Source organism: Vipera berus (genome assembly GCF_964194415.1).
Source record: "Vipera berus genome assembly, chromosome: 5".
Classification (NCBI taxonomy): domain Eukaryota; kingdom Metazoa; phylum Chordata; class Lepidosauria; order Squamata; family Viperidae; genus Vipera; species Vipera berus.
Genome location: NC_138207.1, coordinates 92,867,956 through 92,885,425, shown reverse-complemented (window position 1 = coordinate 92,885,425; position 17,470 = coordinate 92,867,956). Strand labels below are relative to the sequence as shown.

The 17,470-nt window shown below is 39.0% G+C and overlaps 1 protein-coding gene across 5 annotated transcripts in view; it reads left to right on the top strand.

Moving 5' to 3' along the window:
• The window catches only part of GBF1 (golgi brefeldin A resistant guanine nucleotide exchange factor 1), a 309,656-nt gene that overhangs the window by 80,747 nt on the left and 211,439 nt on the right, over positions 1–17,470 (top strand). For all 5 annotated transcript variants that reach the window (XM_081329572.1, XM_081329571.1, XM_081329569.1 and 2 more), the window contains exons 4-5: positions 12,913–13,044; positions 13,320–13,438. In XM_081329572.1, coding sequence (XP_081185698.1) covers positions 12,913–13,044; positions 13,320–13,438 — 251 coding nt within the window. The remainder of the gene's footprint in view (positions 1–12,912; positions 13,045–13,319; positions 13,439–17,470) is intronic.

The following is a 17,470-nucleotide window of genomic DNA, read 5'->3' as shown; positions in this document are numbered from 1 at the left end:
TCTGTAAGATATACCACCAAATATTTAATCTTTTTAGCTATTTCAAATCCTGTTAATTTTTTTAAAACTACCTTTTGTTCCATAGTCATATTTTTAGAATTTTAGTTTTTTGTTTATTAACCTTAAATCCAGAAACTTGCCCATATTGCGAAATTATTTCCATTAAATCTCTAACCGAATGAGTCGGTTGAGCTAATGTAATAACCAAGTCATCTGCAAATGCTCTCAATCTATAATCTTGATATTTAATTTTAATTCCCTTTATTTTATTTGAGTCACGTATCTTAATAATATTTACAATGTTAAAACAAACAGCAGTGTTGACAACGGACATCCCTGTCTTGTACCCTTTTCAATTTTACAAGCTTCTGTTAAACTACCATTAATTATTATTTGAGCTGTTTGTTTCTGATATATTGCCCTGATAGGTTGTAAAAACCTATCGCCAAACTCCATCTTCTCTAAAACTTTAAATAAAAATTGCCAATTCAATTGATCAAACGCCTTTTCAGCATCCAAAAAAATAAGCGCTGCAGGGACTTGATTATTTCTTTCCAAATATTCGAATAGGTTTAGAATATGTCTCACATTACTCTTCATTTGTCTACCACTTATAAATCCTGTTTGATCACTATAAATCATTTGCTGCATGACCTTCATTAATCTATTTGCTAAAATCTTTGCAAATATCTTATAATCTAATGTCTTATAATCTAATATAATCTTTGCAAATATCTTATAATATAATTTATTTTGACCCCAAACCACCCCAGTGATGCCCTTGACGTGATGTCCCGTTGCCTGGAGGCGGTCCGGGTCTGGATGGGGAGGAACAGGCTTCAACTCAACCCTGACAAGACTGAGTGGCTGTGCGTACCGGCATCTCGGGATATTCAGAACATTCCATCTCTTTCTATGGGGGGTGAGCTATTACCCCCCGTAGATAGGGCTCGCAACTTGGGGGTCCTCCTAGACTCACAGCTCTCTTTAGAAGATCATATTGGAGCTGTGACTAGGGGGGCCTTTGGCCAGGTCCGCCTGGTGCGCCAGTTGCGGCCCTATCTGGACCGGGATGCCTTGCGTACAGTCACTCATGCGCTCGTGACCTCTCGTTTGGACTACTGTAATGCTCTCTACATGGGGCTGCCCTTGAAGACCACTTGGAGGCTCCAACTGGTGCAGAATGCAGCCGCGCGAGTTGTGTTGGGAGTCTCCCGATACTCCCATGTTACACCTTTGCTCCGCGAGCTGCATTGGCTGCCGGTTGCCCTCCGGGTGAGATTCAAGGTGTTGGTAATGACCTACAAAGCCCTACATGGCATGGGTCCGGATTACCTACGGCAGCACCTGCGGCCGGCGTCAACTTCCCTCTGTCCAGTGCGCTCCCACAGAGAAGGCCTCCTCAGGGTGCCTCCGATCAAAGAATGTCGATTGGTGGCCCTCAGGGGGAGGGCGTTCTCTGTGGGCGCGCCAGACCTGTGGAACGGTTGAGCTCCGGATGGCCCCCGACCTTCGCTCCTTCCGGCGGGATCTAAAAACTTACTTATTTGAGCAATCCGGCCTGGTTTGATGGGTTTGGGGTTGGGTTTTTAACATGGTTTTATTATTGTATATATCGGGCATAATTATTTAATTGTTTTTTAACTTTTGTACTTTGTTTTTTTAATATTTATTGCCCTGTACACCGCCGTGAGTCCTTCGGGAGAAGGGCGGTATAAAAATTTAATAAATATAAATATAAATATAAATATATAAATATAAATAATCTGTATTTAAGAGCGATATAGGTAAATAATTTTTTGGTTGGGTAAAATCTTGATCATCCTTTGGAATCAACAATATGAATGCTGTTCTCCATGATGGAGGCACTTCCCCTCCAGATTGAATTGTCCTAAATAATTCTTTTAAAGGTTCCACCAACTCTAATTGTAAATTTTTATAATAAATGGCTGTCAAACCATCTGTTCCAGGTGATTTACCCACTTTTAATTCTTTAATTGCTAAAATAATTTCTTCAGCAGTTATCAGTTGGTTCATCGCTTCCCTCTGCTCCTGTGTAAGTATAGGGATATTCACTTCTTGTAAATACCTGTCTATATCTAAACCTTGAGTTATATCCCTTGCATATAATTTAGAATAAAATTCACTAAAAGCCTTTTTAATAAGATTTTGCTGAAACACCTCTTTACCCTTACATTCTATCTTATCTATGTTACGTGATTTTTGTTTTTTCCTTAACAAATAAGCTAACCATCTACCTGGCTTATTAGCATTATAAAAAGTATTATGTTTGACATATCGTAAATTGGTTGCCACCTGATCTGCCATCAGCATATCAAATTGCCCTCTTAGCAAATTAATTGCTTCTTTCAGCCTTTGATTAGATGAATCCAAAATAAAAGCTTTCTCTTTCATCTTTATTTCCTACTCTAATTCTTTACACTTATATTCCAATCTACATTTTATTATTCAAATATATTTACACTCCTCTCATATAAACTTTACTTGCATCCCAAACCATTTCAATGGATGTACCCTTATGCATATTTATAACAAAAAATTCTCTCATTTGTTTTTTACATTCTTCCAAATTTTCTTCATATCTAAACAAATTTTCATTTAACCTCTAAGATCTCCTATCTCCCTTCCCCTGGTCCAATTCCGTCCATACTGGACTGTGGTCTGATAAGGTTCTTGGACATATCTTGATCTTCTTAACCCTAGAAAAAAATCATTAGTAATTAATACAAAATCAATCCTGGAAAAGGATTGATGTCTATCAGAAAAAAAAGTAAAATCTCTTTCATCCATGTTTCATTCTCTCCAAACATCTCTCAGTTCCAAATTGTCTGTCATGTCAAAAAAGGATTTAGGCAATCTAGCGTGATTTGGAGTACTTTTAAAAGGTTCTTTTTATCTTTTTGTGTATCCAGCACTCCATTCCAATCTTCCATTAAAATACACGATTTATAATCCCATTGAATTATTTTGTTATGTAGAAGTTTATAAAATTCTCCTTGCTGTTGGTTAGGTGCATATAGTCCAATTAAAAGTGTTTTCTTTCCTTCTATTAAGAGTTCAATTATAACATCTTCCTTGTTTATCTGCTTCAATTAGATTGGCTGTCAGATTCTTCTTCACATAAATGACTATACCATTTTTCTTTTCTGGAGCAGATGCAATCAACTGTATACCCAATCTAGAGTTTATCAAATATTTTTGATCAGCTACACGAATATGCATTTCCTGCAAGCATATAATATCATTTTTAAATTGTTTCAAGTACTGAAATATTTTCTTTCTCTTTTGCGGTGAATTTAAACCATTAACATTCCATATCAGAAACTTTGTCGCCATCTTTTGCGACTTGAAGCTTTCGGAGCGTGTCTTGCAGATTCACAAACATCTGCTTCTTTGGTCTCGCTCCTCCCACTGCTTTGGTATTATTTTATTTATTTATTTATTTATTTATTTATTTATTTATTACACCGCCCCGAAGGACTCAGGGCGGTGTACAGGGCAATAAATACAAACAGAATATAAAAGTTAAAAACGAATTAAATAAGTGCCCCAAGTTAAAACAATAAAACAGTAATTAAAATATATTAAAACCCCAACCCTAACCCATCAGACCAGGTCAGACTGCTCAAATAGATATGTTTTTAGATCGCGCCGGAAGGAGCGAAGGTCGGGGGCCGTCCGGAGCTCAACCGGCAAGCGGTTCCATAGGTCTGGCGCGCCCACAGAGAACGCTCTCCCCCTGGGGGCCACCAATTGACATTCTTTGATCGGAGACACCCTGAGGAGGCCCTCTCTGTGGGAGCGCACTGGACGGAGGGAACATGACGCCGGCCGCAGGTGTTGCTGCAGGTAATCCGGACTCATGCCATGTAGGGCTTTGTAAGTCATTACTAACACCTTGAATCTCACCCGGAGGGCAACCGCCAGCCAATGCAGCTCGCGGAGCAAAGGTGAAACATGGGAGTATCAGGAAACTCCCAGCACAACTCGCGCGGCTGCATTCTGCACCAGTTGGAGCCTCCGAGTGGACTTCAAGGGCAGCCCCATGTAGAGAGCATTACAGAGGGCCGGGTGGGTATGGCCTGGGTGGGCGTGGCCTACTAGGTAGGCGTGGCTAGAGTGTGTATGGCCTACTGGGTGGGCATGGCCAACTTTACATCATTCGCATCAAGGGTGCCTATGGGGGCCTGGGCAGGAGTGGGACAGATCTGAGGGTCTCTGGCAGAAGGAGGGTCTCTGGGCCAGGGCCAAGGCAGTGGGGGACGTTCCCTCACTGTTTCCAGGATGGCTTCGTGGGCCACATGAAACCACTTCGCGGGCCGGATCTGGTCCCCGGGCCTTGTGTTTGACATGTCTGGGCTAGGTGGTCTTCGAAACCTAGGGCTGACATGAAGCGATGATGTTCCAGGTCTCTGGGGCATTGGAGTTGTGTATGGTCAACATACAACGGGCTGCGGTGCCTTCCAGGGCCAGGGTGACAACTCTGACTCCAGGTTCCTTGCTGGGGAGGGTCCTCCTGTATATTTGCATATAGATGAGAATGTGAGTGAGAAAGAATCCCAATTGCTGGGGATCCCCCTCATACTTCACCCAGAGGGGGACCAGCTTCGCTTCAGGCTCGGATGGCAGGGCTCTTCCCCTAGCTGCTTGGGGAGCATTTACTTCCAGGGGCTTGGCCCCTTGAGGAGCAGCTGGGGTGCCTGCCGCTATCTCTGTAGAGCCGGCTGCCCCTGCTGCAGCTTCAGTAGTCACCAACTCGCTTTTGTCTCCCATAGCTTCTTCAAGTTGTTCCTCACCTGTCCCCTTGTGTCGCTTGGACTTTGCTTTCAAGTGCTGAAATGCTTCCACCATGAAGTGCATTGCCTGCTTCAGGATCTGGTCTACAGGGTCTTGCTCCCCCTCGGTCTCCTCGTTGTGATAGATCAGTTCCATCTTGCATTTTCGACTGCCCTGGGTGAGGGCTATGCGTTGTGCTCTCCCATTACAATCTCTTTTTTCCCCCTACCGACTGACCACCTTTATGTCGTGGCTTCCTCCATGATGGCTGTCTCTCCCATCCATTCGGAGGGACTCTCTTCAGGATGAGTCTTGGTGACAGACTCTTCCCAGCACTTGGACTTATCCTGCTCACCGCCGTGGAGCGACATTGTGTACATGGTCCCCATGGTATGGCAGACGCCTCTCTGAGTTGACCACTTTGCAGATCTTGCTTAATGTAAGGTCGTGCCACAGATAGTACTCCAAAGAAAGCAGAACTCTTGAAACAGGCATTGTTCAAAGAGGAACTTTTATTGAGAGTCAGTGAAAGCAGAAAGCTAAGCAAGATCTGAGGGATTCCCGCGCAAACCGTTACATTAATGTTTCCTTTCACAAATCGCTCCCCAATGTCCAACTGTCCAGCATGTCTTCAGCCAATCCACAGGTATGAAGTTGAACCAGAATGATAAGGGATGGTTCCCAGGCGTTGTGTCTTCTTTTTACAATGGCTTGAAGATAAGGCAGATGGCTCCTGGCACATTCCTCCCTCTCTTCACACCCAAAGCGATACATCAAAAGGTAGAGAGAACAAAGTAAAGGAAATACATCTGTGAGCCCCCCTCTCAACAGAGTGAAACTTCCCCCTTCCCGTCAGATTGGCAGAGCCCCGAAAATATAATTTTGAAGGGGTCTTGACAGTTATATTTGATAAAAAATTCAGAAGTACATGTGTGAAAAGGCAAGTCATTGTTCAATAACAAATAAAGCACAACAAAAAAGAAAAAACATGCCCCCCCCAAAAAAAAGTGGGGGAAGGAGAAGAATCCCAGTTCATGACATGGGGCCAGATTACTTATAGGACTGTCTCTCATGAGTGATATGTACCCATCCTGTAAGATACAGCAGAAGAGGCATTCTCCACATCCTGTCCATTAGGGACTGTAATCTTTTTCTTTTTCTTTTTTTATAAATATTTTATTAATTTTCTATTTTTACAATCAAGTGCCTAATAGACAACGTGATGACTGAGTCCATTAGTGATTCCGTGGTACATGTAAGCTTTTTCAAATAAATCCAATATTACACCCTCCAGTATATCCTTTCTTCTTCTGGTAATAGACATTTTTCCACACTAAGCAAATACAATTCTTATTGTTGTGAGTAAATATACAATTGCCTATCAACATTTGTTACATTTTTCTAATAGTGTCAATAACATCAGTTTAGAATATCTTTTCTAACCAAAGTATATATTAATTGCATTTGCACTCAATACTCATTTATTGAGTCTATATCCTATTTTTGCTTTTTTCAATTTTAATTTCCCATCCATATTCAAAATATCCCAATCATTTATAATTTCAGAACAAGTTATTTTTGGGTAACCAAAAGCTTCCCTTATTCAAAGTTCTTAGCATATTCTTTTTTTAATGTATATATAAATATTTTATTGATTTTCTATTTTCACAAACCAGTGCTCCATAAATAATGTGGTGACTGAGTCCATTAATAATTCGGTGATGCATATAAGTTTTTCCAACTAAGTCCAGTGTTACACCCGTCAATATATCCTCTCTTCTTCTGGTAATAACAATTTTTCACATTAGGCAAATACAATTCTTATTATTGTTAGAAAACATACAATTGCATATCAACATTTATTACATTTTTCTAATCATATTAGTAATATCTGTTTAAAATATCTTTCCTAGCCAAAGCATATCTTAATTGCATTTGCATTCAATTTCCACATATTTAATCCATGTCCTATTTTTGCTTTTTTTCAATTTTAATTCCCCATCTATGTTCAAAGTATCCAATCATTTCTAATTTCAAAACAAGTAATATTTGGGCAACCAAAAGAATCCCTTATTCAAAATTCTTAACATATTCTTATTTCCCTTTTCATACCAAGATATAATATTCTGATTACAAATCCTAACTGTCTGATTATGATAATACTTCTATTTCTAACAATCTATTCTTAACCATATTCAAACCTCTAATCAATAATATACCATCCCCTCTAATAGGTCAAAACTTCTATTTCCTTCAGTGTTACTCTAGCTTTTTTTCTTTGCCAACTAATTTTCCAAGTTAGTGCATTTAGGTCATCAAAAAAATTCTTCCTCTATTTTTATATATATTATTTGGAACAAGAAAAACAATTTGGTTAAAATGCTTTTAGAAGAGCTAGCCCATTAATATTCTTCTCTGGTTCCCCACAGTTCTGTTAACGACTTTATCTTCCATTCCATCAGCTCTCCTTTCTTATCCAGTATGTTCTGAAACCTTGGTTTATAAAAAGTCTTTTCCATTTCCAATATTATCGTTATATTGTTTTCATTTATCTGAGTCTGACAATATATTTCCTCCTTTAAATCATTAATGTGTGTCTCGGCATTCTCTAGTTTTCCTTCTATTTTCTGGGTTGCTGGTTCCTTCTCTGTAGTTGCCTTCTAAGTTTTAGATTTGAGTTAGAGAGTTGTTCTTTTATCTCCTTTGTGTTATTAGTAACCTGTTCACAAACTAGAATAATTGTTTTTGTATTAATTTCAGCATAGAGAATATTTCTTTATGTGTTTCATCAGTATTTGCTTGGTGATATGACAAGTTAAGGCTGCTGGGAACAGATGTTAAAGATGATGTTTTACTATTTAATGCTGAGTCTGAAATATCCATTTTATTTTGTTGTATTTTATTTTAGCTTTATAAGTAGCCTTTATAGATTTATCCAACCGACTGCCCATACCTGAATCTCCCCTAAGCAGATATAAGTAAAGTTCATATTTTTCTGTCCAATAAGAAATATATCCCTTCTGTCCAGGGAGAAAAAAAATCATTGAGGGTTGTTTAACAGCCAAAATTTATAATCCAAAGTGTTCCATATATTTCTTCTACCAAAATAAATAAATAAATCCACAATACAGTTCTGGAAGTCAGTATTTATGTTCAAAATTCAGACAGGCCAATTTTAAAATAGACTGTAGCCAAGAAATTAAAAGACGCTCCTGGGGAGGAAAGCCATGGCAAATCTAGACAGCACACTAAAAAGCAGACACATCACCCTGTCAAGAAAAGTGCGTATAGTCAAGGCTATGGTCTTCCCAGTTTGAATGTATGGCAGTGAAAGTTGGACCATAAAAAAGGCTGAGTGCCAAAGAATTGAGGCCTTTGAGCTGTGGTGCTGGAGAAGACTCCTGCGAGTCCCTTGGACTGCAAGGCGATCAAACTGGTCAGTCCTAGAGGAGATCAACCCTGACTGCTCTTTAGAAGGCCAGATCCTAAAGCTAAAACTCAAATACTTTGGCCACCTAATGAGAAGGAAGGACTCACTGGAGAAGAGCCTAATGCTTGGGAAGATTGAGGGCAAGAGAAGAAGGGGACGACAGAGAATGAGGTGGCTGGATGGAGTCACTGAAGCAGTAGGCGTGAGCTTAAATGGACTCCAGAAGATGGTAGAGGACAGGAAGGCCTGGAGGAACATTGTCCATAGGGTCACGATGGGTCGGACACGACTTTGCAGCTAACAACAACAACAAGTTTAAAATGTTTATCATCTCTGCCACATAGATAAGCAGCCCGTAAGCCTGTTCCTTTTTTCCCCCTCAACTGTAATTTTCAATAATAAAATAATTCCAAGGCCAGTCAAAACGTTATCTAATTCTGGGCTTCAAGCCAGATTTCTTTTAGACATAAAAAAGTTGTAGTGCCATAATTCACCACTAGATGCCATCAACACCACTTTCTGGTTTTTAAATCCAAAATATATAGTTAAACTTTTCAAGTCTTTTTCTTTAGAAGAAATAAAAATAAAAAGGTCTTAAAAATACTTTCAGTCCCCAAATTTTCAAAGTTTAAGTATATTTTAGTTCCAGTTGGTTCGCCAGTATCCCCAAGTATTAATTTGCCACTTTTCTGAGGGAGTGGGGCAAAAATTCCCTTTCCCTCTTTCATTGGGGGAAATACTTTTGGCAGCTTTTCAGGAAGAGGTCTCAAGATCATAAAGAAAGAATCAGGTCTCATCCAGTTTCATCCACATTGCTGTAAAAATGCTTTGTAGTGCTTGTTGACTTCTGTAGTCCACAGCTTAGGGCTGGCTACATCAATGCAGCATTTTTCCCCTACCGGTTTGGAGGGCTTCCTCAGATCAAACAGGCGGGGGGGCGCCATCCCCCAGCGATCAATGAGCATCCCCTTCTTGCTTGCTGCCTCTATGGGGCGACTTTTGACCCTTTCCAGGGTCCCCCAGCAGGAGGAAACCAGACGGGAGAGACGGAGCCCTGTCCTCAAGCGTCTGCATCGCCAGGAAATGCCAACCGGAAGTCCATTCTTAGCATATTCTTATTTCCCTTTTCATACCAAGATAAGATATTTTGATTATAAATCCTATCTATCTAGTTATAATAATACTTCTGTGTCTAGCAATCTATTGTTAACCATATTCAAACATCTAATTGGTAATATAACATCCTCTCTAATAGATCAAAGCTTCTGTTTCCTTCAGTCTTACTCTAGCTTTCTTCTTTTGCCAACTAACTTGCCAAGACAGTGCATTTGGATCATCAAATAATTCTTCCTCTATTTTTGTGTATATTATTTGAAACAAGAGAAACAATTTAGTTAAAGTAAACATCCTCCCTCCTTCTCCAGTTCCCCACAGTTCTGTTAACAGCTTTATCTTCCATTCCATCAGCTCTTCTTCCTTATGCTCAAATGTGTTCTGAAACCTTGGTTTGTAAAATGTCTTTTCCATTTCCAATATTATCGTTGTGTCTTCTAAGTCTTCATTTATCTGAGTCTGGTCGTTAAGTTTCTTCCTTTAGATCCTCAATGTTTGTGTCAGCATTCTCTAGTTTTCCTTCTATTTTCTGGGTTGCAGGTTCCTTCTCTGTAGTTATTTTCTGAGTTTGTAAATTTAAATTTAAAAAAATGTTCTTTTTTCTCCTTTGTATTATTTTTAATTCATCATGAGCTAGAGCAATTGTTTCTTGTATTAATTTCAACATAGAGAGAATTTCTCTCTGTGGTTCATCAGTATTTTCTTGGTGATATGGCAAACAGGCTTCTTGAGATAAATGTTAAGGTTGTTTTTTTACTATTTAGAGCTAACTATGGAACATCCATTTTATTTTTTGTAAGTAGCCTTTATAAATTTATCCATCCAACTAGCCATTTTTAAACCTCCCCTAAGTAGATATAAGTAAAATTCAAATTTTTCTGTGCAATGAGAAATATATCCTTTCTGTCCATGGAGGAAAAAGAACCATTACAGGTTGTTTAACAATCAAGATTTATAATCCAAAGTGTTCCATCATATCAGCAATAGTTTATGTTTCTTCTACAGGAAAATAGTTCTACAATATAGTTCTGAAAGTCAGTATTTGTGTTCATAGTTCAGACAGGCCAATTTTAGAGTAATATTATCATCTCTGCCACACAGATAAGCAGCCCCCAAGTCTGTTCCTTTTTTTCAGCTGCAATTCTCAAAAGTAAAAGCTTCCAAGGCCAGCCAAAGTCTTATCTAACTCTTGGCTTCAAGCCACGTTTCTTTTAGACTTATATAAGTTGTAATGCCGTAATTCGCCACTAGAAGTCACTATCCATTTTTCAGTTTTTAAATCCAAAACTTATATTGTAAACTTTCGAAGTTTTTTTTTAAAAAAAGGTCTTAAAAACACTTTGTCCTCAATTTTCCAACACACACACACACACACACACACACACACACACACACACACACACACACAAACAGTCCCCTAGTAATTAATTTGCCGCTTCTCTTTTCCTGAGGGAATGGGGCGGAAATTCCCTTTCCCTCATCGGGAGTGCTTTGGGCAGATTTTCAAGAAGAGGTCTTAAAGTCATAAAGAGAGGCTTAGGTCTCACCCAGTTTCATCCACGTTGCTGTAAGATTGCTTAATAGTGCATGTTGTCTTCCATTGACAGCAGCTTCTGACTGGCTACATGAATGTAGCCAGTCTTTTCCCTGCCAGTTTGGAGGGTTTCCTCGGATCAAATGGGAAAGGCTCAAATCAGAAATTATTCATTAAAATTATTCTCAGCTGGTTGTTTTTTCAAACACAACTTAGCAATTCTCAAGATTGTTCAAATTTACCAAAACAATATCTTTATATTAATTCTGATTCAACATTCTATATTCTCCATTCTAATTCCCCTGAGAGTTTTTACTGCCGCAGAAGTCCCCTTCCTCCAATCATGTCTGGGGAATTCTTGCCTTTTGTGAATGTATCTGTTCCAGAGAATAAATTTGCAAAATATTAGAGAGAAAGAGAATAATAGTCTCACCCAGTTCCAAAACATGGTGTTGCTAATCTGCTGATTGGCACTGATCAGCGGCCTTCCGGCTGTCACTAACTTCCTAACAGGTTGCATAGATGCGGTCTGTCTTTCTCCTTTTGGTTTGGAGGGGTTTCTTTGGATTGAACGGGCTGACCGCCGTCTGCCCATGATCAACAAGGATTCCCTCCTTTATTGCCACCTCTCTGGGGCAACTTTTGGCCCCTTAGGACCCCCTGGCAGGATGAAATCAGCCATGGGAAGCGGAGCTCCGCTTTCCCTCACCTGTGTCGCCATGACACCAGCCAGCTGTCAGTGTGCTGCTTCTTGAGACGCTCCTTTGTTGCCTTAGCCATGTGTTTTGGGTCATTGCCATGTTGGAATACCCATCCATGACCCATTTTCAATGCTCTGGCTGAGGGAAGGAGGTTCTCGCCCAAGATTTGACAGTACGTGCCCCCGTCCATTGTCCCTTTGATGCCCCCTTAGCAGAAAAATACCCCCAAAGCATAATGTTTCTACCTCCATGTTTGACGGTGAGGATGGTGTTCTTGGGGTCATAGGCAGCATTCCTCCTCCTCCACACATGGCGAGTTGAGTTTATGCCAAAGAACTCGATTTTAGTCTCATCTGACCATAACACTTTCACCCAGTTCTCCTCTCAATCATTCAGATGTTTATTGACAGACTTCAGACAGGCCTGTACATGTGCTTTTTTGAGCAGCGGGACCTTGCGGATGCTGCAGTATTTCACTCCAATTGTTTTCTTGATGACTATGGTTCCAGCTGCCATGAGATCATTGACAAGATCATCCCGTGTAGTTGATTCCTCACTGTTCTCATGATCATTGAAATCCCACGAGGTGAGATCTTGCATGGAGCCCCAGATTAAGGGAGATTGATAGTTATTTTGTGTTTCTTCCATTTGCAAATAATCACACCAACTGTTGTCACTTTCTCACCAAGCTGCTTGGCAATAGTCTTGTAGCCCTTTCCAACCTTGTGTATGTAGGTCTACAATCTTGCCCCTGACATCTTTGGCAGCTCTTTGGTCTTGGCCTTGGTGGAGAGTTTGGAATCTGATTGATTGATTGCTTCTGTGGACAGGTGTCTTTTATACAGGTAACAAGATGAGATTAGGAGAACTCCCTTTAAGAGAGTGCTTCTAATCTCAGCTCGTTACCTATATAAAAGACACCTGGGAGCCAGAAATCTTGCTGATTTGAAAGGGGATCAAATACTTATTTCACTCATTAAAATGCAAATCAATTTATATCTTTTTTGAAATGTGTTTTTCTGGATTTTTGTTGTTATTCTGTCTCTCACTGTTAAAATAAACCTAGCATTAAAATTATAGACTGATCATTTCTTTGTCAGTGGGTAAATGTACAATATCAGCAGGAGATCAAATAGTTCTTTCCTTCACTGTAAGACAAAGAACTTTTTAGATTTCTTTGTGTAGTTTATTTGAATATAAGCGTGAATAAATAAACCAGCCAACTCATCTTGGGGCTGCCAGACTTGAATCTCAGCATGATTCTTCCTTCACTGGAGGAATCTTTTCTCTGTTGTACAAGTAATTTTTATGATGTTTAATTTTGTCTTCTGATTTAGAACTTTCAGCCATTGAAGCTATTGTTTTTCTTCGACCTTTTCTGGAAGTTATTCGATCAGAAGATACTACAGGCCCGATTACTGGACTGGCTTTGACATCAGTAAACAAATTCCTTTCATATGGACTAATAGGTATGGATTGAGAATATTTTCAATTTTATTATCAACTAAAACTGATGACTTAGAGAACCATTCTTTGCCTGAGAATTATATATTTATGATCCCAGAAGAACTGAAATTCTGATTGGTTTTTATAATAAATAGGATTGTTTTGTATTTTATATGGCTAAAAATAAAAATATTGATAATGAAGGTAGTCGTCACTTAACATCCCCCCATGAATATAAATGTGGCATATTTTACTAAAAAGTCTGTTTACTCTGAACTTTATTATTTTGTGTTCATAGATTCAAATCATGAGGGCACAGCTGAGGGAATGGAAAACGTGGCAGATGCTGTAACACATGCCCGATTTGTGGGCACAGATCCTGCAAGTGATGAGGTTGTCTTGATGAAAATCTTGCAGGTATGCTAGACATGGTGGAAATCTTTTGGATTATATGTATCCTGCAAAACTGTGATGTACATTGTGATCAGAACTTCATCTGAATTCATGGGAATCCTGTTAAGAGATTCTGACTAAACATATGACACACAAAAATTGAACATCTTTAGTAAACATTTTCTAATTTTGTTATGAAAAAAATGTGAAACTAGAATGGTTATTTTTTGGGAAGTAAGTTGATTCAGATGTTCTAGACCAGTGTTTCAATCAGTATGCATATCACTGGTGTTACTTTGGCACATGGCAGGTGGTACATGACATCGTCTTAGACAAGATAAAACCATTAGACTTTTCTCAGCGTTTTGCATATGAAATGCAGTCAAATCCATGAGTCATCATGTATTATTCTTTGGATTGGAAAGACTTGCCATGGATTTGTTTCCGCATTTTCTATGGAGGAGTTGAAGGCTTTCAACTGATGACTCATCATTTCTTGTTGCACTGAAAATAGCCGGAGAACATATAAGAAAAGGCAAGAAACTTCAACATCAAATGTCTGATACGTCGGCTCCACTCATATGCGCCTATGTTTACCAGTCATGACAGGTCACCAGATTTCTCCTCACCATCTGGCTTGTCATTTTTCTCCTTTCCAGTTATTCAGTTTTGCTACCGCTCTGTGTGGCAGTGTGAGACCAAAGTAGTGATGCACATTAATAAATATGGATAAATTCATCATACTTTCGTCAGTGCAAAGGGAAAGTGATTCATCAAAGGAACTGCCACTGAAGAAATAAAAATTGGCAACTAATCAAAAATACAGTGAAGATTATTTGAAGTTTGAATTTTATTTTGTGGGAAGAAAACAATCAGCAGCTTCCTATTTTTGTTATCTGCAATGAAGTACTATTCAAGCATTCCATCAAGCCTTTGCTCCAGAGACATTTAACAACAAAACATAGCATGCCAAAAAGCCAGTGGCATTTTTCGTAAAGAAGAGAGACGAACTTATAAAACATTGTGCTACTTTCGTGAAGTCCACAACCATCTCAAAAAAATGTCTGGAAGCATCCTATAAATTGTCCTTGATAGCAGCTAAATGAAATAAGCCTCACATAATCATTGAAGAAGTTGTGGTTCCCTTTGCCATTGCAGTTACTTCAATTCTCTGATGAAAAATGACTGATGCTATTTGTAATATTCCATGTTCTGACTGTCCAAAGACTTACTCAATAAGTGGTGGAAAAAAATCACAGCAGCAGAAAAATTTGCATTTCAATTGGAAGAAAACATTGACATTGCTGGTGAAGCGCAATTAATTGTCTTTGTGCATATTCCTGATTCAGACGGTATACTGGAACACTTATTATTTTGCTGCCCACTACCTGGCAGAAAGACTGGGAAAGATATTCACAATAATTGACAATTTTTTCAGTGAAAAAATTATGGAATATTATGGACTTGGTGTGTAGCAATTTCTTCTGATGGTGCATCAGCTATTTCAGGAAGAACCTCAGGCGTGATAGGATGAGCTAAGACAAGAAATTTTTTGTTGTTTCAAAGCATTGTATCTTGCATAGACATGCACTTGCTTCTAAACGAAAGAGCCCATTGTTACATGAGATTTTGGAGGATGCTGCAAAAATAATACATTTCATCAAAAGCCGGCCATTGAATGATGTTTATTCTGACAATTATGAAAGGATTTGGACTCTGAGCATAGCACTCTTTTCTTTCATACAGAACTACATTGGTTATCGAGAGGTGAAACATTATTGAGGTTATTCGAGCTACAAGATGAAAAGCACCTGTTCCTGATACCCAGAAGACATTTTTAAACTTCTGCTAGGGCTGATGAAACATTCCTCAGGAAGTTTAAAAATGTCTTCTGGGTGTCCTGTGTTGGCTATTTGGCTGACATATTTGAAAAGCTAAATGAATTAATTGGTTGCTGCAGGGCCACAGTTATAATGTGTTTATCAGACTGCAATTTGAAGGAACTTTTTAATGAAAAAACACTGACCGAGTTCTGGAGCCAAGTTGCAAAACTGTACCCGGAAGTTGGGGGAAAAGCTATTGTAGCATTACTGCCATTTGGTTCCACATACGTATGCAAGTAGGTGTTTTCTTCATCGACATGTATAAAAACTAAGGAAAGGAATTGTCTTCAGCTGGAATCTGACTTAATTTTATCAGTAAGCACTCTCTAGCCATGAGTGCAGAGGTTAATGTCAGAGAAACAGGCACAAGTTTCCCATTAAAAGTGTGGTAAGTAGGTGTACTTTACCACTTTTTTCCCTTTTTTTTGGTAATCAAGTTTTTGACACCTTGCTAAGCCACTGTGGTACTCGAATATTGCCATGTCCTAAAGTGGTACAATCTGTGAAAAGGTTGAAAAGCACTGTTCTAGACAATAAGATATGAATTTAATATGGCTTTCTCTATAAAAACTGAACATTGGTTATCTCCTTGGGAGTCTTCACAATATATTTTATGGAAATGAATCATGCCCTGATCAAAAGAGATCCCTGCAGTTCTTAGAAAAATGGTCATTAATACTCAGGTTACAAAACTATTGCCAAATAACATACTTCATTGCCAGTCCACTGTGAAATAAATAATGTACAGACTGAAAATAAAATGCAATACCATGGGGGCTTCCGGTTTGTCATGCAGTCGCTATGGACAGCTGGGAGACTTGCTCTCTCTCCCCCGTTCAGTTTCGCATCACTGAGGGCCCCCGAGAAGGGCCGAAAGTCGCCCTGAAGAGGCGACCAGCAAGGAGGGGCGCTCGTTGGATCATGGGAGAGCCGCAACTCTCCTGTTAAACCTGGCGATCCCTCCAAACCGGCGGACAAAAGGACCGGCCATTATGGCTAATCCCTAGGCTGTGAACAGCTGAAGTCACATTTTCCACCAGGCAACTCTTAAAGCAGCACGGAAGAGACTGGGTGAGATTTACCTCTTTTATACCCTAATTACTTTCTGTAACTCCTTAAGCTTGTAAGCATTCTCCCCCCTGCAGTGAGGGAAGGGGGACTATTACCCTCCCTCCAGAAAGAGCGGTGACTAAATACCCAGGGGCGTTGGTTGAAAAAGTAACTGAATCCCAATTGGAACTTTATTTCTCAAAGCATGTGGATTGGAAGATTTTTTTATTTCCTATTTTTCATTGTCTACTTCTGTTGGAAATCTGGATTCTTTCTTTTGAAAAAGAAAAAGAAAAACTGAAAAGATTAAGACAACTTTGGGACTCAAAGGGAAACTTTAAAAGGGGCCTGGCTGACTGTCCAGGGAAATAGATAAGATACATAATCTTGAGAACTTTGAAACAACAGCTGTGAAAGGCTTTGTGTTCTCTACCTAGAAAAAAAAATTCTCTCTTTTGGATTTTCCAAGTGTAAAGCCTTTAGCTTAAAATACCATTATGGAAGAAGACCAGGAACAAACTTTATTTATGGAGGAAGATCAACAAACTCTCCCTATGTTGAAAACACTAATCCAAATTGTTACCACAACCAATGCAATACTAAGAGGCTATCTGAAGGAACAAGAAGGCAGCCCAGATATGAAAATCCAAACTTTGACCACAATTAAAGAATCATCTAAAATACAATAGAAAAAATGAAACATTCAAGTATGATGACAGAAGAATCTACTATTAAAAAATATTGATATTTGAAAATCCAGAAAACACATTGACAACTTGGAAAAAGGAAAAGGTTTCTTATACAATTCAGAAGGAACTAGAGGATCTAGAAAAAGAACAGTTGGATGAGAAGACAAACAATTCAGAACAACTACGTCGATATGGAAGAATAAAGAGACGACCCACTAGATCTACAAGTCCTCTCAAAAAAATAGCGATGGATGATTTTGCCAATATCAATTAATATACATGATATTACAAGGAGACTGGTTCAATGACCCAAAAACAAGGACATGAAAGATGATTTGGCAAAGGAAAAAAGCCAGAATAAGACTCAAGAAGAATGGAGTTTTGACCATCTTATTGAAATCTGAAACAGAATGTACTTAAATAGATAAGATGTG